At 52.5% G+C, this 22,594-nt stretch overlaps 1 protein-coding gene across 1 annotated transcript in view; it reads right to left on the minus strand.

The window, feature by feature from the left end:
- Window positions 1-15,059: 15,059 nt before the first annotated feature.
- Window positions 15,060-22,594, minus strand: part of SMOC1 (SPARC related modular calcium binding 1) — a 149,734-nt gene continuing 142,199 nt past the window's right edge. The window contains 3 exon segments of the mRNA XM_028099670.2: window positions 15,060-15,226; window positions 15,493-15,546; window positions 20,602-20,846. Coding sequence (XP_027955471.2) covers window positions 15,060-15,226; window positions 15,493-15,546; window positions 20,602-20,846 — 466 coding nt within the window.

Here is a 22,594-nt window from a genome sequence, read left to right on the forward strand (position 1 = left end):
ATTAAAGATAGATATTTTTAATATCAATGACCAAGAGCAATCTGACCTATGTCTATGTGAGGTTTTAGGGGTTATAAAAAGCCTTGTATATACATGTATTTGAGTTGGAGAAGAACCACAGAGGTAGATATTATTCTTATTTTATCACTGAAGTCCTGAGTGGCTAAATTATTGCCAGGACCACGTAGATCTGAGGCAGGACACAAGCACAAGTCTTCTGACTCCAAATCTAAGCTCTGCCCAGAATATCATGGCCTCTGACGACCTACACCAGAACAAAAGATGAGGCCCCCAGGAGGCAGATCTAGCCAGTGAAGGAGCCCCTTGGAAGCAGCCAGGGGCCAGGAGGGAAGGCAGAAGAAACCAGCCAGCAACTGGCCCTCTCATCCCCCGTCAGTTTCCTCCTCCACCAGCCCCCTCCATGTCTCCATCCTTTGCTGAGCAAGGAGCTTCCTCTAGAGGCAGCTGAATGGACTGATGTCCCAGTAAGAGCCAAACTGGTAGAAATTGCCAAAGGGGAAATTACACAATGGTAAAGTGAGCTGGGTTGAGGAGTCTAACTACCATTAATGATGGAGAATTCCCTGGTCCCAGGGAGAAGGTGATTCAAAAGACATCTTCTTGGGTAAGAGTATCCCAAAAAGATTCCTGGAAACTGCCCTAGTAGGTAAATCATGTGACATTTATGACATTATCAGAAGAGAACAGGGGATCAAACTGTCTTTTTAAGAAATGAGATTAGCCTTTACTCATAAACTCAAAGGGAATTCATCATTCTTTCTTGAATATCTGGAAAGGAGGTGACCCAAGGGAAACTCTTCTGGTGCCTCAAAATCCTTAGATTCTGATTTCTAGTCTTAGTCCTTTATACTGTGTCTCAGGTTCTTCCTGACCCCATCAGCACAGCTGGTTGTCACTCCACTTCTCCCCAATCCCCTTTATTAGAACTGCACGTTACATGAATGGGGTTGCTCTACATTGTGTGGTAACTATTTGTTCTTCTGCTATGATCAGCGCCTCTGGCTTGGATCCTTGTTCAATCAATTTCTCTTTCCATGACCATAGGGCAGCAGTTAAAACCTGTTGGCCAGGAAGCTTGAAGTGTTTGATCAGTGAAGTGTTTTTTTTTTAATGGAATAATTGTTAATGTTTTGAAATGAAAATATTTTGTGTAAAAATGTGGACTTTGATTTCTTTGGCCATACAGTATGGGCATTCCCATGTGACAACAATCCAAAGGAGCTGATAAGTGACCACCTCGTATAGAGAGGGTTTATATTCTCAGTTCACTAGAGCCCCTACCCAGCCCACCTCTCTCATTCACATGACCTACCTGGCCCCTGTAACCATTTGCCCATGTGACACCTGCTGTGGGGTCAAGACTTCAAGTACTTGCATTTTGGCTTTTCACGTATTGGTGCTACCATTTCTACCATTTTGATGGTAGACTCTCAGCCAGCATCTCATCTGGATGAGGTTCTTCACTTGGTGGGATGATTCAAACCTTCATTCCCATAAAATCTGAATTTTGGTGCATTGCTCTAGTTTTTTAATGACCAGTTCTTTCAGGCAAGGGACTATGAAGAGGCACTCCCAATGAATCCCCAGATTCCAAACATAGTCCTTCTTTATCTCATTGTGTAGCAACAACCCAATTTCCCCCAAGCAATTAGGATAATCATCCCACCAGTGCAGTGATCTTCTTCTCTGTTTATTGGTTTATTGGCATAAAGTGCCCCAAATGAGTAAGGGGCAGGCTCAGCTTCCAAGCCATCAGAACCATAACTTTGTTCTCTGGTGGATGCATTTCTTCCTTGGGCATTAGGGCCTCCAAACCTACTGAGCCCAAGGTTGTTGGGACAAAAAACAAAACTCTTCAAGGGGTTTATTAGGCATAATAATGAGAAGGATCACCTCCCCCCATCTCTACCTCTTGGTCTCCAGACCTATGTATTCAGTTTAGGGGCAGTCAGCACTATATGCTGATCTCCAGTTTAAAGCATAAGTGCACTCAGTAGAATAGTATCCCAACTTAAGGCATTATCTCCTAGCTGGTGCTATTTTTGAGCCTACAACAGGTCATTCCAATATTATGTCAAGCCAGTTGCCTTTGAATAATGGGAAATGTGCTAAGACTAGTGCCTCTGATCAGAGACAATATTGTGAAAAATATCATGGCAATGGATAAGGCATGCTGAAGTCCACAAATGGAGATGGTAGCAGAAACCTTGTGGGTAAATCCACACCCAGAATTTGTATCCCTTCCCTGTGAAGACTAACTGCTACCTCCTCCATGATGGGAATGATCCAATGTAATCAACCTAATGCCAAGCAACTAGCTGATCGTTGTGGTATACAGTACCATATGAAGGGCTTACCAGTTACTATCAGCAGGTTGCCCATTCATCCATGGATGAGCCAGATGAACCTTGTTGATGGGACCAATGTACTCGAGCTCAACCGTGGTCTCCATCTCTGTTGCCAAGGCCATTTTATACATGGTCCACTGAACAAGTATCAGAGAGACTAGGGAAAAGGCCAGCTGAGATCCACAGCCTGAGTCAATTTATCCATTTGATTACCGAGAGCCTCCACCACCATGATTGGTTTTAGGATGGCATTCATGTAAAACACGAGTATCTTTCAAAGCCTCACTGATCCAGTCACCCATTATCCACTGCATATGAGTCAGTGTAGATCCATAGTTCAGGCCAAAGTGGACAATCACATATACTGCCTGATGTTCTGGCCCTGGGAGGATTTCCATTCACCACAGTCTTTGAGGACCACCCAAGTGGGGCTGTAGCATGGCGCTGTCTTCTTCTGGCTGGCGCTGGCACGCTATGCTGATCCATTCCCGAACTGGGTTTGTGCTTTTTCCTCATTTATTAATGGATCACAGGGACTTCCCTTTGAAACCGTAGTGTGGTTGAAGGATAGACAGCAAAGCTGCAGGTACAGGAGTCTAAGTCACCTGTTTTTGCAGCTTACTGGCACTGTCTTGACCTGACTGGCCTGGGTTCGATAGCTGTACCTTCCATTTTATAATGGAATGCTGCCTTACAAGTCTTAATTTTATAGATTTTCAGGTAAGGCACCAGTTCTCCATGGGTAATTTAAGTCACATGTCACCTGGTTTCTTCCCCACCTGTGTCCTCAAGAGAACTAATAGTATTGAGCATTTACTTAACATAGTGACTTGGGCTTGGTCCATAACCTGTCCTCCCAGTGCCTACAGGAGAGGAGGGACTACTTTAGAGTTTCCTGGGGGTACTTCCACTTGTCCATGTGCAAATTCACAGCTTTTAATTTGTCTTTTTCTCCTATGTATGATGTCTAAGGTCATACAAAGAATCAAGTGACTCCACACTTTTTATAATCACTGTTATTGCCCTGGTGCCTAGGTGCTAGAACCACTCGATCTCCCAACACCTTGCCCTCCACATTTTACCATGCTACCCTCAGTGATAATCTGAGTTATCATGATGCCACCATCTACCATGAGCTACCATTGTCCCCTTTGCCCTCATCAAGGAAGTTATCCTTGGGCTGCTCACACATGACCAACCCAAACCCAGAGTCCCATCGTATGAGTTTGTTTCCTGGGGCCACTTCCACCATCAATTCTGTATCAGTCAGAATCCCAATAGAAGCAAATGGAACATTGAAATCACAATTGTCCAAATGTGTGGACAGGGTTGGAAAACCAGGACCAGCAGCAGCGGAGCTGTTACCACCTCTTGGCACACGTTTCGGGGGAGAAGAGGTTTTTGGAACTGAGAAGGAGAGTCATGTAGATAAGCCTCTTAGAGGGGAGCAGTTTCAGTCGAAAAACACAACCAGCCCAAGTCAACTGCATCAGAAGAACCAGGAGAATAATTGCCGTGTCTTCCTTCCCTTCCTACTCCCCATCTTCATTTCCTGCTGGACTCCTGGTTATCCAGAGGGGAAAGGAGCTCCAATGACGCAGTTCATACAAGCCAGCCTCCCGTGGCAGAGCAGACAGTGGGTGGAGAAGGGGAAAGAATACAACTAGAGAGTCAGGCAGGCAATTTCTGGCGTACCATAGAGAGTTCTTGCAATGATTTTATGAGAGAACGAACCTAGCAAAGTGCCTGACGGATAGTAAGCACTCACAGGTGAAAACACCGAGGAGGCCCAGAGAGGTGATGTTAACTGCTCAAGGACACACAGCTAGTTCATAACAAAGTCAGGTGGGGACTCCCATACTTGAAGCTCTCTCCCCTGCCCCTTCTTGCCCTGATAGTCCACATGGCTTTGCTACTGACATTAAGTTGTCCCTTCACCCTTAGCTTCTCCTCAAGGAGTTAACTCCCTGTAATACAGCCCCTCATTACATCTTTTTTGCAATGGAAGGCACATCTCACCATGCTATTTCTACCAGATTTCACTGCCTCAGCAAATATATCTCATTAACCTCCTCCGTAAACATCTTACATTTTAGATACTGACGTTATGTACTACTCACCATTGCAGTAGACACACTCCTTTTTCCATGGATAATGGGGCTTTTCCATTCCTGTACATCATACCCCTCTTTAGATTATCATATTAAGTGCTTTTAAGAATACTAAGTTAAGGGTCACAAAAAAATGGATTCTAATTCTGGCTCTTCCACAAGCTGGGTGTCTGACCTGGAGGAGGCCACTTCACTTACTTGGTCTTGCATTTTTCATGCATAAACATTAGAGCAGGTGATTTTCCAGGTTCCTTCCAGCACCAAAGTTCACTGATGATGCAGATGAAGAGGGGGAGGAGGAGGGATCATAGAGAATAAGCCCCAGCTTTGTACCGGGCTCTGTGCCCTGTACTTGACCTCATGATCTCACTGAATCACCATGGCCACCCTGTGAGAAAGGATTATTATCCCCATTTTACAGGTGAAGGAACTGAGACTCAGAGCAACAAGCGATTTGCTCAGAGTCACCCAAATACTACTTAGCAGCACCAGAATGTATACTGGAATCCATCCGATTCTAGAAACCAAACTCTAAACCAATGATTCCCAAAGTATAGTTCCAGATGAGCAACAACAACATCACCTGGGAATTTATTATAAATGCAAATTCTCAGGCTCCACCCTGACTCTTGACCACTGGGGACGGGTCCCAGCAAACTGTGGTTAACAAGCCCTCCAAGTGAATCTGGTGCCTGTTTAAAAGTGAAGTCTGATGTTCCAAACCATTATGCTCTACTCTCCCCCCTTCTAATCCTCTCATCATATACATCTCATTACATGGTCAAATAGGCAGATATCAATACTGCTCTGTAAACACAGCCTCTGTGTCTTCCTGTTCGTGTCTCCAATTTTACCTTCAAACGTGCTGATTGCATAATTCTTACCATGTAAACATCTCAGTATCTCTCATACACCCTTTAAATGCTTTACTATAATTGCCCTCATTCAGGTTTGCAAGATATTCTAAGCCTTAAGGTGGTGGCTCCAGTCTAGCAGAAGGAGCAGACATGAGTGATTATACCCAGGCAGGGATATGTGCTAGGGTGGAGGTAGGAGGTAGCACCATTAGATTCTAAAGCAGCACATAATGAACAAAGAAGGTGGGGATTTTTCCATACAGAAGTGATGCTCGGGTAGAGTTTCAAACATGAACAAGAAGAATAGTTATTGTTGTTGTGGGGATATTTTTGTTTGACTCTTAGTTCTTTTTTTTTTTTTTAAATCAGACAAAAAGTAAATCTTTTCACCAACTCAAAGATTTTAGTTGACTGCCCCCCGCCATGATATGTTAAGAAAAGACCTTAAAATAGAGACTCCAGTTTTAACCAGCTCCCCTCTGAAAGCTCAGGGCTGTGCTGAGGTAACAACGGGGTGGTTTGGGAGCATTCAGGAAGAAGCATTGAGAATCGTGTGGGGTGGACCAAGTTTTGAAGGATGAGGCATCATCGGCCATAAAGACAGATGAGCACCCATTCCAGGCAGTTTAGCAGTGCTGTGGGGAGAAGCCATTGAGAGCAGAGAGTGGTTCATTTGTGAAGATCTGGATTCAAGTCCTGCTCTCATATGACTAGCAGAGTGACCTTGACTACGTCTTGTGTTTTTCACTCAGTTACATAATTAAGATACTACTTTAGAGTTGGGGGGAGGATAAAATACATAACTGCTGTAATTTATGCATCACACCATATAGTGGATTTGTGATTATTTATGTTGTTATTGGCATTGCTGTTGCTCTGGGAGGAGACCTGAAATGTGAAAGCTTTGAGTAGCAGGTGGGACTGTGCATTGTCACTTATACGACTTGCAGAGTGCACGGGATGTGGAAACAGCAGGGTTAACCGGATGCACGCCAGGACAGCATGGCAATAGCACAACAAGGGGATTGTCTGTTTTTGCAGGAAAGTGTACATGGGAGGAGGGGCTGAAGATCACGACCAGACCAAGAAGTTTAGTTTCTTGGACTAAACTGAGGCACCTGGATTTATCCCAGAAGCTATTGTATTAGCCGCCATAACAAAAGACCACAGGCGGGTGGCTAAACAACAGAAATTTATCTTCTCCCAGTACTATATAAGCTAGACATTCACGGTCAAGGTGCCATCAGGGTTGGTTTCTGGTTTGGCTTCTCTTCTTGGCTTGCAAATGGCCACTTTCTCCTTGCGTCTAAGTAAGCTTTTCTCTGCACAGACACATTCTCTGGTGTCTCCTCCTCTTTTTTTTTTCTGAAGATTTTATTTATTTATTTGACAGAGAAAGAGAGAGAACACAAGCAGGGGTAGCAGGAGAGGGAGAAGCAGGCTCCCCGCGGAGCAGGGAGCCCAACACGGGGCTCAATCCCAGGACCCTGGGACCATGACCTGAGCCGAAGGCAGACGCTTCACTGACTGAGCCGCCCAGGCGTCCCATCTCCTCCTCTTCTTATAAGGACACCCGTCCTATTGGATCACCATTCTGACCTCATTTACCCTTAAGTACCTCTTTTAAGGGACCATCTCCAAATACAGTCAGAGTGGAAGGTAGGGCTTCAGTACATGAATGTTGGGGGACATGATTCCCTGCCCCCCCCGCCACCGAGGGACTCTAAGAAGGAGAGTACCACAGCCCCATTTGCCTTTCACTTAACTCCGTCCCAGCGGTCTGCATTGTGGGTGGTTGAGGTGGGGTGCGGGCAGAGACCAGAGGCCATCCACAGCTATGGACTCTTGCAGGAAGCTGATGGAATGGTGGCCGCGCAGGTGAAAAGCAGAGCAAAGAGAATTAGGAGGGGGCCTTACAGGACACGGTGACTACCAGGGGGGACATGGAGGGAAGGACGGTGAAGGGAGGAGGCACGGAGGGCTCTGGGCTTCCAGGCTTGGGGAGGGGCTGGCTGGTGTGCCCAGCACTGACGAGGGGTGGGTGGGGATGATGGGTCCAGTTTTAGGGATGCTGAGTTGCCGGGCGGGGGGCACCCAAGGGGACGCGTCCAGGAGCCCAGACTCTGTAGACACCCGGGCTGGGGTCTCAGTAGCAGATTTCGAGTGCAGTCGCAAGCCTCCTGAGCATCTGTTCTGGACTGAAAATGGCCCACACACTGCCCCGCAAACCTTCTAGACACACATGTGAAAACCTCAAACACCAACAGCCCTGCAGAGCCGTGTTAGCCTATTTCTAGTTTGTTTTTCCAGTTTGAGGTGCCTCCTTCCTCCCACCCCTCTTCCTCCACCCCCACCACGGCTTTTACACCCCCTCCCATGCTTTCCCCCCCCCCCCCGGGGCCATGAGCCTCCCTCAGCCTCTCCTCTGATCACTTCCTGCCTTTCTTCTCCCTCCCCCTGCCCCCCTCCACCTGCATCTTATCTCCCCGCTAAACATGCACATCCCAGCTCTTCATTTTCTTCTTCCTTTCCTGCTAATCGGCCCCATCATGTGGATCCCCTCCAAGGGGGCCTTCCCACACCTGGCCCATTTGCTGAGGGTGTATTTGCCCCGTCTCCCTTTGGGGCACTAGCCCCTCTTCCCTCGGGGCCTTCAGCCTGTCTGGACCCCTCCCTCTCCTTGTGCGTTTCCCCCTTTCCTGAATCACAGCAGCCTTCCATGCAAGGCCGGCTGAGCTGTGCGCAGTAGGGCCAGAAAGAATCTAGGTCTGTGAGCGCAAAGGGAGCCACCCAAAGCCAAACGTGGTGGCTCCGTGGCTAAACCACAGAAGCCGATCTTCTGACTCTCAGTCCAAGACTCGTCCTGAGACACCCGGGAATTGACATCACAGGTGTCTAGGGCCACACAGACCCCTACTCTCTCCCCTCAGCCGGGCTCTCGCTGCGGCCCCCGGGGCCTCCTCACCATCCCCTGCCAACGCCCCACCGCCCTCCCCGACACCCTCCCTGAGGATAGTGCCGCAGAGCTTCCCCGCCCTCGGGCAGCCAGCCTGTGGTCCTGCTCTGCTCTCAGCACCGCCCTGGTCCCCAGTAGGCCCCTTCCACGCCCAGGCAAGGGTTTTGAAGGGACTTGTGTTCTGGGAGATCAGCTCAACATCCTGGAGTCAGCTCTGCTCAGCCCAGCGTGGCTCCGGATCTCAAGAAGGCAGAGCTCCCACCTTTAACAGGGAGATGGTAAGCTGTGGGAAAGAATTGCTAAACACTGGGCAGTGCAGAGCATGGGGGAAACTGCAAAGACTGGGGTTTCCACTTGCAGTTACAGGTCACATCTCTGAAAAGACCCCCCCCTTGAAGAAATCCCACTTCCACCTTTTGCCAGCGTGGCAGGGGTTACTGGTGGGAAGTTAGACCGTGTTTTTATACAACACAGAGGGCTGGGTGAGGAGTGAAGACGAGTGTGTCCCCAGCGGTCCTACCTGGCCCTGGGGTAGATGCCCCAAGGACAGACCCATCTGCGGCAGCAGGCCCAGCAGGGTTCTCAGATGGTGGGCACCGCGGGGGCCCCCGGTCCTGGGGCTGGAGATACTGGGGGTTTCTCTCTGGGATCAACCTCCCTTGCATCTATCACTAAACCCACCATAACAGTGCTTTGAGAGGGCACATTCCTATTTCCCCAGGATTCGTGATTAGGGCCCAAAACTAAGAAAAAAGGTGCTAAGTATCCCATATCCCAAAGAGCAACAGTCGGAGCCTGATGCCCTCCCCAAGGAGAGCATGCTACTTGAAGCAGCTCTGCAGCTTGTCACCCTTCCCCGTTCCAATCCACAGAAGGGGGCAGGAAGAGAGAGGAGGGGCAGAGTCGGAATCCCTGCATGGCTTCCTCTCCTCCTCCTTGCAGCTGGAGAAGCAGGGAGACTCCCGGAGAATTGCTCCTGGAGAGTTAGGCCAGCTGCCGGCCGGACACCTCGTTTTGCCATCGGACGGCTGCGATGGAACAGCCTTGCTGACCAGCCTCCCCCACCTACTGCAGCAAGGCAGGGGAGAGGCAGAGCCAAGACAGGAGGCGCTGGGGCAGGCTGGAGCAGGCTCCACCTGCTCCGGCGCAATGAGGCGTGAGTTTCCTACGGGACACCCCAGAAGGGAGCCAGGCACGAGCCACATCACAGACACAAACCCGCAGGCAGGCTCCTGAGAACGAAGTGGACGTGGGGTACCCTGGTGTGGGGAGGTGCCAAAGAGGTCAAGCCAGGGCTGCCTTCTCACAGAAAGGCCCTGTGCAGTGGGGAGGCCCCCACGCTAGGACCTGACATGGGCCCCCTCCGACAGCCAGCATTGGGGCACCCACCACACAAGGGCGGGGGGGGGCGGGCAACCCGCACCAGCCTGAAAGGCCTCCAGCACGAACAGAGGAAGACAGCTTCGTCTGCTAAGGAGCCCTCCTGGGTTTCCTCGCCGCCCTCCACTACCCCATCACTTGGAGAAAGCAGAGGGTCGTGGGCTCAGAGCCTGACCCACACCTGCAGTCAGGGTGCCCCTCAAGATGGTGCCAGGGCAGCAGGGGGAGCGGGATCTAAATCAAGCTGGAGATTGAGGTTTTGTAATGGGGGGAACTGAGCTTCTAAGTAAGAGAAGTAGCCTGGAAGTTGTCATAGGGATCCACGGCACAAGGGAAGGAAGGCACAGTAAAGCACCGCAGAAAATAGTGAGCACAGAGGACACATTTCATGTTTGTCCCCAGGGCCCCGAGATTCCTCGCCGGGGGCTCTCTATCCCCTCTGAGTTCTCAAGCACTGGGGAGCCTCAGTCACCAGGGATGTAGCTTCCAGGTTGGGGGGGTGGGCGTTGAGAGCTCACAGGACAGAAGGTGCATTCACACTGTACCATCAATGTGGTCTATCGGAAGCAATGGACATACAATGCACCCCATAAACTGTGAAAAAACAAGGCCTCTTGTTCTTGGACAATGTAGAAATTGCAAATTTTTAATCGATGTAGAAAAGGAAACACAAAGATAATCTATGTTGTGATGGTCACTGGAGTTGTTCACTAAATATTTCTAATTCTACTCTGGGCACTTACCAGCTGCCTTTGAGTTAGGTGGGAACCTTGTGATTTAGTCAATGAAATGTGGGCCAAGTGACATGGAAGCTTTAGGAACCAGGGTTCGATGTACCATGTGTCCCCCACCTCCCCTTTTTTGCCACCACAATCATGGAGGACAGAGCCTCCCTCAGCCTGGGTCCCTGAGTGAGAACAAGAAGGCGGAGCGCCCCCTGCTGACGTCTCACGGATTCGTTGCAGCAATGAGAAGAACACCTTTGTGATTTAAGCCCCTGAGGTGCGGGGCTGTATGTTACTCCAGCTGATCCTGGTCTCTCCTGATTCTTACGAGTAGGTTAGCGATGTGCCCATCATTCAGTGAAGAGACCACAATCAGGTATGCAGCCTCTCCACCGTCAAGCGTGTGAATGATCAGTGTTGTCCCGGTCAGGTATGCCACACCCAGGATCAGGGACATTTAACTACAGTCAAAGCTGTGGCTAGGAAGACCCCGGGGCAAAGCGACCCTCAAAGAGTGCCCCTTGTTTAAGGGAAAGGGGGCGGTGCAGACAGGGGAAGGACTGAGGCTGCACTGGGGAGCTGTTGGCTGGGGGTGACGTGGAAGAGACTAGAAGGAACTGGCCAGAGTGCTCACCCAGATTTGCTAAGAAATAACAAGAGAAACCTGTGTCACATACTTCGTACCCCATTCAGTGGGCAGGCATGACCCTTCTCCGTATGGATTCATGGAAGTCACCCAAAGGGGAGTAGCGATGCAGGCTGTAGGGAAGAGGGCTTGATTTCGTGGCACTGTGCGAGAAAGGTCATTTCCCCAGTCCCCACCTGCACAGTGGAACAGAAGGCGAGTGCCACAGAGCAGAAGATAGGAGTGCTGCCAAGGTCTGCAACCACACTTGTGGCCTTGTGGGTATTCGGGAACTTGGGAGCAAACGGCCAGGTGACCCACCTGGCTCTCTCTGGGTTTTTCTACAAGGCAGCCAGCTTCCCAGCCCCTCTCGGTCCCCTAGAGAACCAGGAGTGTGCACTAGCCTGCAGGCCCCTCCTCTGACGGCAGCACAGGCCCGTCGATCCTCCTCTCCCCACGTCCTAACTGAAAATGTCCTCGCTCTTTCCCTCCCCACAGAGGCTAGGTGTGGCTCAGGAGCCTCTTGGTGAAGGAAGACACGGGATGGATCCATCTTTTCCTTGACTGCTGCTAGTAATGGTCCTCCGGCCCTTGGGAGGAAGGACTGGACGGGGCTGCAGGCTGGTCCTGCACTCACGTGAGAGCTCAGCCCTGTCCTCTCCCACGCCAGCCTGGGCGTCTCTGCCAGAGGCTAGGTCTGCCCCAGGTCTCCCGCTGACGTCCCCCAGGGGCAGAGGCCTCCCTTATTTCTCTCCCCCAAATCCCTGAAGCCTATGGGAGGCCTCTGCAAACCAGGGGGCTTTTACGGAGACTCTAAACTTCTCAGAGGAAAAAGCACTCAGAGCTGAATGCAACCACCTGGGGTCTGAGCAGGACGGGGCGGGGGGGGGGGGGGAAGAGGCTGCTGTGGTAGCCACTCAAGGAAGGCAGCCGGGAGTGGGCAGGAAAGCTGGGGGTGGGTGCCACCAGCAAGTCACTGAACTCCCGAGCGCGATTCGTGTGACTTGGAGAGAAAGCGGTGACTCGCCGGCTGTGGTGAGAAGTGGGACGCGGCGTGTAGACCCAGTGCGTGCTGAGCCGGGGGTGAGCCTGAAGACGCCGTGTCAGCACTCAACCCGCGCGACGACGTGCAGGGGTGACCCTCTTTCCCAGGAACACTTCGCTGAAGAAAGGGTTAGGGGAGAATTTTCAAGAGGAATTACCTTCTGTTCTCCGCAAAGGACAGAGGGGTGGAGGGTGGCAAAGGAAATCTGGAGGAAGTCCTCAGAGGGCGTTGGGGAAGCCACTTCCAGGGACAGCTGGCCCCTTTGTGTGGGGAGGGGGTGAAGGGAAGAGATGCCAGCAACACCCGAGAACATCTAGAGCCTCCCCTCAGCTGCCAATCCCCACCCTGCAGCCCCCCAGCAATGTGAACCAGACGAGCAGCCTCAACCTGAATACCCCAGAGATGGCATGAACCCCTTTGGGGCTCTGCACCCTATCTACAGCTGTTTCCCACCTCGGGTCCTGGGATGGGGATTATGGCCGATGTGCCCACCCCCACCAGCTTGAAGCCACGGAGCAGGCTGCCCCCCCTCCCGCCCTGCCCCCATAGCACGGCCTGCAACATTGCCAACCTTCCAGTAATGGTTTGCAGGGGGGGCGGCAGCTGTACCAAGATGCACAAACATGGTAGGTGAGGACCAAAGGGATCAATATCCTCGCAGCAAAGCGTAGGGACACCTCTCAGCCACTTCAGGGTTCCCTTCTAGTCTGATAGCTCGGACTTCCTAGAATCAGAGCACCAGGGAAAACCACCCAACTTTTAAGAAAAAGAAACCTTTCCATCAGAAGCAGCCACCCAAAGAAAGAGGCAACAGCTACCAAGGTTTACCCATTTTTATTTTTTATAAAACAAGCTACAAATATCTCCCTCCATCCTCACAAAGGAAAGCCACACAACATAGCCTACCCGTGTGTGAGAGAGAAGATGCCAGGGTTGTGGAGGGGGGATTCTGAATTTCCACAGGGGGGCGCCCTCTCTGTGTTTTCATGCTCCTTCCAGGCCAGGGAAAGGGGCCGGGGCCTTCTGGAAGGTCCATCTAACTCTAGCCTGCTGGGTCATCCGGTCCAGGCCAATGGCGGGTGGGGGCTCCCTTTCCTCCTTACCATGTTGGCATGTCTTAGTCACCCCTGAGACAACCTCTAGGACTTGCTCAAGAACCTTCTCTAGTCCAAGGCCCCGCCAGAGCATGTCCTGAGGAGGCCGTGCCCGCCCCCCAACTCTGCCCCTGGCACTCCCCGAGCAGGGCCTCGAGTGGGCCCGTGCTTATGGTGCCAACGCCTTCCAGACCCGAAATGGGATACACAGTCTGCTGAGGTGGGTGCACTTACGGGAATGCTACGTGGGATACGAGATGAGGCCGGATTTCCAAGAGCAATCTGATAGGGGCACCGGTCCTGGGTCACTTGTCCTCCTTCGTTGCTGCCACGGCCGCTCATGGGAAGAGAGGCTAAGTGTCACTTGTTGCCCTCTGTCTGACGGCTGTCTGAATGGGCCACCCGGGCAGAGGAAGGCTGGGCAGCCTGCAGTGGAATCCCAGTAACATGTCTGTGGAAGGTGAGGCCCGGATTTCCCCCTAGCTGGGTTATTAGCCCTACACTTCTACAGCGGGTAGAAGGAGAAGGCCCAGAATCAGTTTTGCTCTGAAATTGGCCTCAAGCCTAGAGGCCCTTAGGAGCATTTGAGGGAACAGGAAGAACCTCAGTATTGGGTTGAAAAACAAAGAAACCACTGAGTTACCAACAAGATGACCAGCCGAACTCCTCCCTCAGGCTTGTCATCACCACTGAGGGCAGGATGGCAGGGGAGATACAGAGTGGAGATGAAGACCCAGGCTGACCCTGCGGCTGAGAGGGCCAGTCTCGGGAAGCCTCGCTTGTGCATTTGCAGGGGGCTGGCACTGCACTCATCAGTGCTGGCCTCTGTCCTCTTCCCTCCACTGCTTAAACATCAAACATCTGCTAAATAGAAGGCCCCACTGTATCTTTTTCTTCTTTGCCTCCCTTCTCGTGCTTTACAGAGTAGATGCTAAGCAAGGGTGAAAATCTTTCAAATGACCTAATGCAAATCGTCCGAGAATCATTTGCTCAGTGGGTCACGAGGATCCTGGCATACTCACGGACGCATCCTGGGCCGCCTGAGGTCCAGAGAGCAGGACCACATGGGCATGGGGGAACTGGTGCCTGTGCTGGCTGCTGCCCTCCCTCTGGGGGCAACTCCCAACTGTCCCTCAACCCAGCCTCCTTTGGGAAGACCAAACGCCCAGTGACCCGCCGGCTCTGACAGCTAAAGCAAGGGCAGGACCCTCCTCCCGCCAGAAAAGAACCAGTGGGGTCTACAATACAATCGGAGGGCTCCTGTCTTCGTGCACACCGCGGTCCGTCTCCAAATGGGATCCAGGTGGGCTAGGGATACAGTCCTGGGTTCTAGAAAGCTGGGCTGTGTGTCCAGAGCCCCCACAACGAGGGTGGGGTTGGGGGGAGGAATAAACAAACAGCAAAATGCCAACACCTGTACAAAAGAACTATACAATTTACATATATATTTATGTACAGTATATAAATCTCTTTCTTCTCAGTCCCAGCAACAAACACCCACCCACCCACCCCCCACCAAAAAAAAAACCCCTCAAAGTTGTCAGTAGCAGATCCAAAAACTTACAATAAGATAGAGAATAAACAGTCTTTTTCCCTTTCCTTTTCCCACTGTGGTATGAGATACTGGTGTTTAAAAATGAAACCAAAAAGAAAACATGCAAATGAGAGTTATCAAAAGTGCAAACACGGTGGGCACCACTTATGTTACACGGGATGTGGCCGGGCCGGGGGAGCTGGTGAAGGTTAGGTGTTGGGTGGTCCATCCTGCCTCCCTGGTCTCTCCACCTGCCCTTTGGTTTTCCGCTCCTTAGACGAGGCGTCCTGCTGAGAAGGGAAAGCAGAAGCAAGAAGTCAGAGGTGGGTTTATGAGAAGCCCAACCGCACACATCCATTTACCTCACAAGGGCAGCCTGTTAGACATGGGCTGGGCAGGACATGGGGAGCCTCGACTTGCAGAGAAGCCCGTGTTTCCCCAGTCCATCCTTTTGCCCCCATGGCGCACCACAGTGGCCCCTGAGACAAGTCTGGCATTCCAGAAAAGGAGGCCTTGTGGAGGCAGCACGGCTGGGGGCAGGGGGGCGGGCAGGACGCAGCCCGTATAAGCCATACCACTCCCAGCCGCTAGCCTTTCAACCGGGGAAAGGCAAGCATGGCTTTGTACGTGGGGACCGCAGGATCCTTGTAGCATGAACCAATCTTTCCCTCGTGTCCTCAGCAAACAAAAATGGAAAATGGGAGCCTAGGGAACTTGGCCAACTCCTCCACTCCTGCTGGACTACCAATGCTGCATTTAGGGGGCCCACGGAGGGGACCCCAGAAAGGCATCTTACTGAATGGGTTTGGGCCTGCTCATTTTCCCTGGGGGATGCTGCCAAGACTACCACCTGCAACAAAGAGCAACATATGACACTCAAGGGGCCTTGACCCAGAGGACTGGTGGAGCTTACTGGGTGTCTATCTCCTCCAGCCCCCAGAATGAAGAATGGATTCAGGAGAGAGCCAGAGGTTGTGCTGCCTGTTCTGTGGATGTTGGTGGCCCTGGGCTGCCTGGGTGAAGCCACCGCTGGCCAGCACCTTTAAACAAAGTCCCTTTCCATGAGCCAGGCCCTCACTGGGGTGCCTCTCTGAAATCCCCTCAGCTATTAGCTAAGAAGGGCTTTGATGCTGATGGACATTTGCATAACCTTCTTGGGTCCTGGTTCTCCAAGTCACAGAACATCAGGCGGGGAGGGAATCTTAGTGACTATCTGCTCTCGCCCCTTCACCTAACAAATCCAGAAACTGAGGCTTGAGCAACTGAGTGAGTTAAAAAGGCCCAAGTCTCCCCCTGCTAATACCCACTCTGCCCCAGAGGGTGCTGATGGGTCTTGGAGGCTCTTGCAGGGCCCAGGGTTCCTCGAGGAGGAGTGGGAGCTGAGAGGCCGGTGGACCAAGAGCCGGGCCAGCTCTGCGTGACCCCTGGGGGCCGCGTGACTTTGTGCACGTACCTTAACCCCGCTGGGTCAGTCTACAGAATGGGAATCGGGGCCACAGCTTTGCTGCCTCTACCCTGCCTCTCACAGGCCTGCCTCGGGGACTGACTGAATCCATGAAGTGGAGGAAGGGCTTTGAAGGGCATGAAGTGCTGCAGGAACCCACGCCCACCCATGGGTCACGCGAACCCACAGCTCAACGCCCCCCTCTCCCAGTCACACTCCTAAGACCTGAGAGCGACAGAACCCAGTTTGGGGGGTGGGAGCGGGGCAGATACTGATATGTCTGATTTTACAGATGAGGAAACAAGCCTGGGAAGAGAATGATGGGTTCGGGGGCCGGCAGGTGGGCAGTGACAGAATCCCTTCATTCATCTGCTCCGCCCAGCGGCGGCTTCTCTCAGTGTTGGGCAGAAAGATTCAGACACAGGGAGAGAGAGAGGCACCTTAGTCATGCCGCCCGCCAAGCCGAGACTCGGGAAAGGAAATGCACGCCCAGTAGGATCCAGCCCTCACTTGGGGAGGCTCAGGGCACTAATCCTTTACCAAAATCCCGTCATTTACCCCACGGGGCAACTTTATATGATAGTTACAAAATGATCCAATTGTCCCTGTGTTATGATTGGGGGACTGAGACTTGGGAGATGGCATAGCTTTTATGTGTGAAGTGAACTCAGGCCTGGCTCTGTCCTCCCAGCACCACGCTCTTAGGGGGTGCGGGGGACGGGGGGTGGGGGGGCGTGGGAGCCTGAACCCAGGGCAGGCGGCATCCTCGGGCAAGGCCAAGGGAGGGCTGAGATGTTTCACAAATGGAGGAACTAGTCTCCAGGCTGCCTGCCTTACAGGATGGTGACCATCATCCTGACGAAGATGTTTTATTAACTGGGGAGGAGCAGCTAAGAAAGAAGGTCCGGCCCTCAGAATGTCTGACCCCTTCATGCCCTGCAGACAGCTCAGCTCCCCAGTGAGCAGTCTGCTTAGTAAAAATACCTGTGTTCACAAGGCACTTCCAGAAAATGTGGTCCCAGAGACCCAAAGGGACACTTGTTCCTAAACTGCATGTGCTCCCCCAGCCCCCTTGAGCCCCCACCTGGTCTGCAAGCCCCTCTCAGCCCACCAGAGGGCACCGCATGACACCAGATGACCAATGCCTGGACTCAGGCCCCACATAACCTTCTACCCAAGTGGCTTTTCTGCCGCTCCCCAGAGCAGAGGACCCCAGGAAAGCTGCCTTCAGCCCGTGGGCATGCTCCTCTACTACTACCAATTTCTTTTGCGCGTTCACCCCGAACCAGGGTACTGGGCTAAGTTCCTCACATGCACCATCTTGTTAAATCTTCACACCAAGCCTATGAGGTAGATACTATCATCTCCATTTTGCAGGCAAGGAAACTGAGGCTCAGAGAGTTTAGATGACTTACCGAGGATTACAGGGCTAGCGAGTGCCAGGGCTGGGATTAAAAGCCAGGTTTGTCTGACTTCAGAGCCTCTGTTCTTACCCACAGCCCGCCCCCCTCCCCCCCCCCGTGCCTCTCACTAATGGTCCTTTCTCCTGCAGGCACAGCCTGCTTAGAAACTATGGGTCTCCCCCCTGAGTTTGCTGGTGGCTCCCTGCTCCCAGCAGCCTCTACGCCCGTTCACACCCCCCCAAGCTGGGTCTGCTCCCCCATTTCTCCGGACTCACCACTGGTCTTGTCTCCCTTGGCCTTCCTCAGGCAAGCAAGACTGGCCTGTTCACACAAGGGACCAACTTCGAACACTCTGAAGTCCTTCTCATGGAGGGGACAGCGTTCTGGCCTGGAAATTCTGAGGCTGGGTCCAAGTGCCAGCAGTGATGCTACCTCCCATGTGACCTCTGACCTCGAGCAAAGTGCTATTCCTCTCTAGGCTCACCTAGACACCTCGACTGCAAAACGGCCTGAGGACACATGCACACACAGATGTGCCTGCACACACACACACAGATATGCACATGCATCAACCCAGAGAGACACGTGTACAGGCATGCACACGTACACGCCCACGCACAGACCATGCACACACATGCAGAGACAGGTGCACGCGCAGATGTGCACACAAACACTTGCCTACACACACAAGCATGCCCGCGGGGACACGCACAAACACGCTTGTGCACAGACACACGCAGAGACATGCACACGGACACAGGCGCCCCAGCCACACTTCGAAACAGGCAGTGTGTTCCGGGGTCAAGAGCCGTCCCAGAGCTCTTGACAAGAGGTCACCATGCTTGGCCTCCCCTTGGCATCTGTGTGCTGCATAGACCAGAGGGGACTGAGGGCAGAGTCATTACAGACCCCCGTGGGTCCGACCCTCCTCGGTCCTTATGAGCTCCTGGGTGGGCCTGGGCTCTACACCAACACTGGGTGGTCTCTCTCCAGGACTGGTCCTCTGCCTGTGCCCTGGGAAATACACGATGGTGCCAGGCACGGCGCTGGGCAGGGGGAGGGTGGGCCAGGAAGACTGAGCCTCAGGTTGTGGGTGCTGCTGCCTCAGGCAATAATCTTAAGAAGAACAGTAACGTTGAACTTCTATCCAGGTCCACCGTCTCAGGCTCTGGATAAATGTTTCACTCACTGTCCCGCTGAATCAGCACAACAATCCTATGAGGTCGATACCCTGGTTGCTCCCATTGTACAGATGAAGAGACCGAAAGCCAGAATGGCTGCGTGGTTTGTCTATGGTGAAGGAGCTAGTCTGTGGGCAGAGGGCAGGGTTTGAGTCATGACATTGCACTGCATCCTGGGGGAATGCACTGAGGCGTCCTCAACCAGACAGGAGTGGCCAGAGCAATGAGCTCACTCACCCAGGGTCACAGCTCCAGAGCCGGGGCCAGAACCAGCCATGGAGAGGGCAGGTCCCAGACAGGGTCCCTAGTGGTCATTCATCCGCTTCCTATGCTACCCATTGGGTTCAGTGCCTACTGAGGGTTAGCACCAGGAAAAGCCCTTATGTTTCCTCCCTGGGCAATCTCAGCTTTTTCAAAGCTTCCACTTCACATAAATTGGTATCACCATCCCAGACCCTTCACCTGCACTAGAGAACCACCCATCCTTCAGGTGCATCCAACCTGACATGTCCAAACCACACTGGTTGTTTCCATTTCCTGCACTGCAGCCAGAATGACTTTTTAAAGCAAAACCAATCCAATCATTTCTCTGCCTGAACCTCTATGACAGCCCTCTGCTACCCCTATGAAGTTGAGACTCTCCCCTTGCCCCCCGTCACTCCCCCACCCAGCTCTTGCCACCTTCAAATACACATTTCAGTCCCACTAACATCTTTCAGTTCCTCTACTACTGTTCCCTTGCCGCTACACCTTCATGCTTCAATTGCCATAGCTGAGAACACCCCTCCCACCCCTGACACCTTGGCTTGGCCATCTCCTACCCATTCCTCAGGTATTGGTTTAGACTAGGGCTTGGCAAACTTCTCTGTCAGGGACTAGGTAGTAGATATTTTAGGCTTTCTGGGCCATGCACAGTCTGTCATTTGTTCTTTGTTGAAAATTACATCCCTTTAAAAATATAAAAAGCACCCTTAGCTCACAAGCCATACAAAAATAGGCCACGGACTAGATGGAGCCCGTGGGCCATGGTTGGTTTAGACATCACTTCCTGCACCAAGTTCTTCCAAGGCTGTCTGTCCCTGAGCTAATTTAAGTGCCCCTACACATGTTCCTACAATACCCCACACTTGTTCTATCATGACAGAGATGATTAGGTTTCCACCAGAATCCATGTTCTCCTCTGACCTGGGCTCCCAGCCTTCCCTACTGTGCAGTGTGGCCTGGTGGCCCTTCCAGCCCGGGAAATAGGAGAGGTGATGTTTGTCCCTGCAAGACTGGCCCATAAAACTCCCCCACATGCACTACTCCATGCTTGACTCCATCTGGCCAACTGGGAATGGAAATGACCCCCAGGGTGACCTTGAAGCCACATAATAAAAGATGACGAACCATTCTCAGCCAAGATCTCAGAGAGACTGCACAGAGCAATCTCCATTCCTATTCGTCCCCCTACACACACACACACACACACACGCACGCGCACACACACACACACGCACGCACACACACACCATGACCTGGAATCCCGCTGAACTATTGCATGGGCAAGATGAACAGACTTGTCCTGTGTTGAGCCATTACATGTGTGGGTCTACTCATCACTGTGGCCTGGCCTATCCTGAGGCACTCCTACAGCACTTAGCACAGTGTCTGTAAATACTTCCATATCTGTCTCCTTGGTAGACTGTGGAAGGACAGGGATTTTACCTGTCAACTCCTTCACTGCACCAGGCATCCCGTGTAGAGCATAACACATTCTCGGTAAGTAGTTGAACACATGAGTACCCGGGGTCCCCTCTACAGGGGGGAGCCCGTGGTCCCTGTTCCCCGGATGAGCCACGTCCTGGAGGGCCAGGAGCACAGGTGCGAGCACTCACCTTCTTTGCTGACACCCAGGCAGCCCTTCAGCTCGGGCAGTGAGATGACCTTGTCCTTGTTCAGGTCACAGTAGTCAGTGAAACGCCGGGCACACTTCTTGGGCTTGGCTTTTTTCTTCACGTAGCGCTTGAAGGGCTTCATCTCCCGCTTGTTGATGTCATTGCTGCTATTGCTATCCAGCTGGCTGAAGTACCAGTGCACCACGCGCTCCTCCAGGGTGTGGCTGGGGTCCGGTTCTGAAAACCTGGGCCACAGGCAGACCCCCCGCCCGCCCCGGAGAGCCCCACTCAGGATCCTGCAGGGACCATCCACCCTGCCGCCAAGTCTCTCCCCCAAGGTCAGATGCCAGGGTCCTCGTGCTGTGCTGCTGGCAGCCAGGGAGAAATGGCTCTTCTGAGCCAAAGACCTCCTGGCCCCACACAGCCGGCAGCAGGATTGAACCATCCTCTCCTGCTTGACTCTCAAGACTGGAGAGTTTATTTCTCCAGGGTCCCTGAGTGGGCCACCCCCCCACCCCCGCCTTGTTACATGAGCCTGTCTCACCCTCTGCCATAGCCAGGAGTGTTCTTGTACACGATGGGTGCTCCGGATATATTGGCTAGATTTAATTCACCTGAGTAAACCGCAGCTGGGATCCAAGCTGTCTTCCTGGCCTGGTGTTCTCTGCAGGACAAGCTGCTGTTGGCCCGGGGAACATGAACACTCAACGAACGGTACTATGGGAAAGCGTGCTCTGAGCACATGCACACACCCAACACCAGGCCAGGTTCTGGGATGAGTGGCCCTGGCCTCAAACTGCTCAATGTCCTGGTGAGACAGAGCCAAATACCCTGACATCAGGCAGTGACGATTCCGTGTGAAGTTCCCATGGTCTGTCCCTGTCAGGCACCAAGGATGGTAGGAATCAAGAGAAGAAGGCTCTCGATTGGTGGACACAAACAGAGGTTCTGAAACTGGCAAGTCCCAGACCTACTGTGGGTGCGTCTCTCCATGCAGAGGTTTTAAGACTGGAGGTCTGGGATGGACCTAGGAAACCACAGGTATACTAGAACCCCTGGGGATTTTGCTTAGGAGTACCAGACTAGAGCAACCAAGAAGGCTTCCTGGGCTCAAGGGGCACAGTGATGACCACACGTCTAATACAGTCCTGTCTACACAGGACATAAAGTGGCAAGACCAATGTTTTTATGTGTAGCTGTACGCACACCCTACCCATCCATTTTATTTACTCACACTCTATCTCCCCCACCCCCCACAAACCCATTCAGGGTGCTAGCTAATACGTAAAACTTTTAGAGCCAATGACTGGTCTGCTCCAGAGGGGGTGACTCTGGCTCCTGCCCTCAGGGCTTGGCACGGAGTAAATGTGGCCCAGGCCCTTGTGTTCAAAATCCTGGGCACCTTTCCCTTTGTAGGGGGGAGTAAGGCTGAGGTTGGGAGGCCAACACCTTCAAGCAGTCTGTAGGGCCCTGGGTTAAACTACAGCACTGCCATGCATCAGAAGTGGAGGTGGAGGGGCTCACTTCCACACAGGGATCCCGGACCAGGGGTTCTGGGCTGCCAGCACATTCTGAAACTGTATCTGGCAAGAAAAATATCCAAGGCACTTGCCAAAACCTCGGGGTTCTTCCCTGGGGTTTGCGGAGTTTTCCAGAAGGGAGGGGAATCATCTCTGACCCCACCCTTATAAACGAGCCAGCAAACTCTTTCCCTTTCCCACCCTCAAGTGACCTCAACGTTTAGGGGAAAAGAAGTTTCATTACCCCAAAAAGCCAGGCATCCCTGCTAAATGCCCATTCCTAATTAACTGGATTGCAGTCCTGGGCAGGACCCCCTGGGCATCCTGGGCTGATTCCCAGACAGCACAATTACTCCGTCTGCCAGTGGGATGTCATCCTGACAGGTTTAATGTGCGGAGTACCCAGGGAAGGTGTGAGGGACCATCCGCCCCTGGCTCTTTGGGGATCTGCCTAGTCTGTCATGGAAGACAGG

The sequence above is a fragment of the Eumetopias jubatus genome, unplaced genomic scaffold (assembly GCF_037043125.1).
Source record: "Eumetopias jubatus isolate StellerSeaLion01/CBP00866 unplaced genomic scaffold, mEumJub1_p1.0 scaffold_7, whole genome shotgun sequence".
NCBI classification, from domain to species: domain Eukaryota; kingdom Metazoa; phylum Chordata; class Mammalia; order Carnivora; family Otariidae; genus Eumetopias; species Eumetopias jubatus.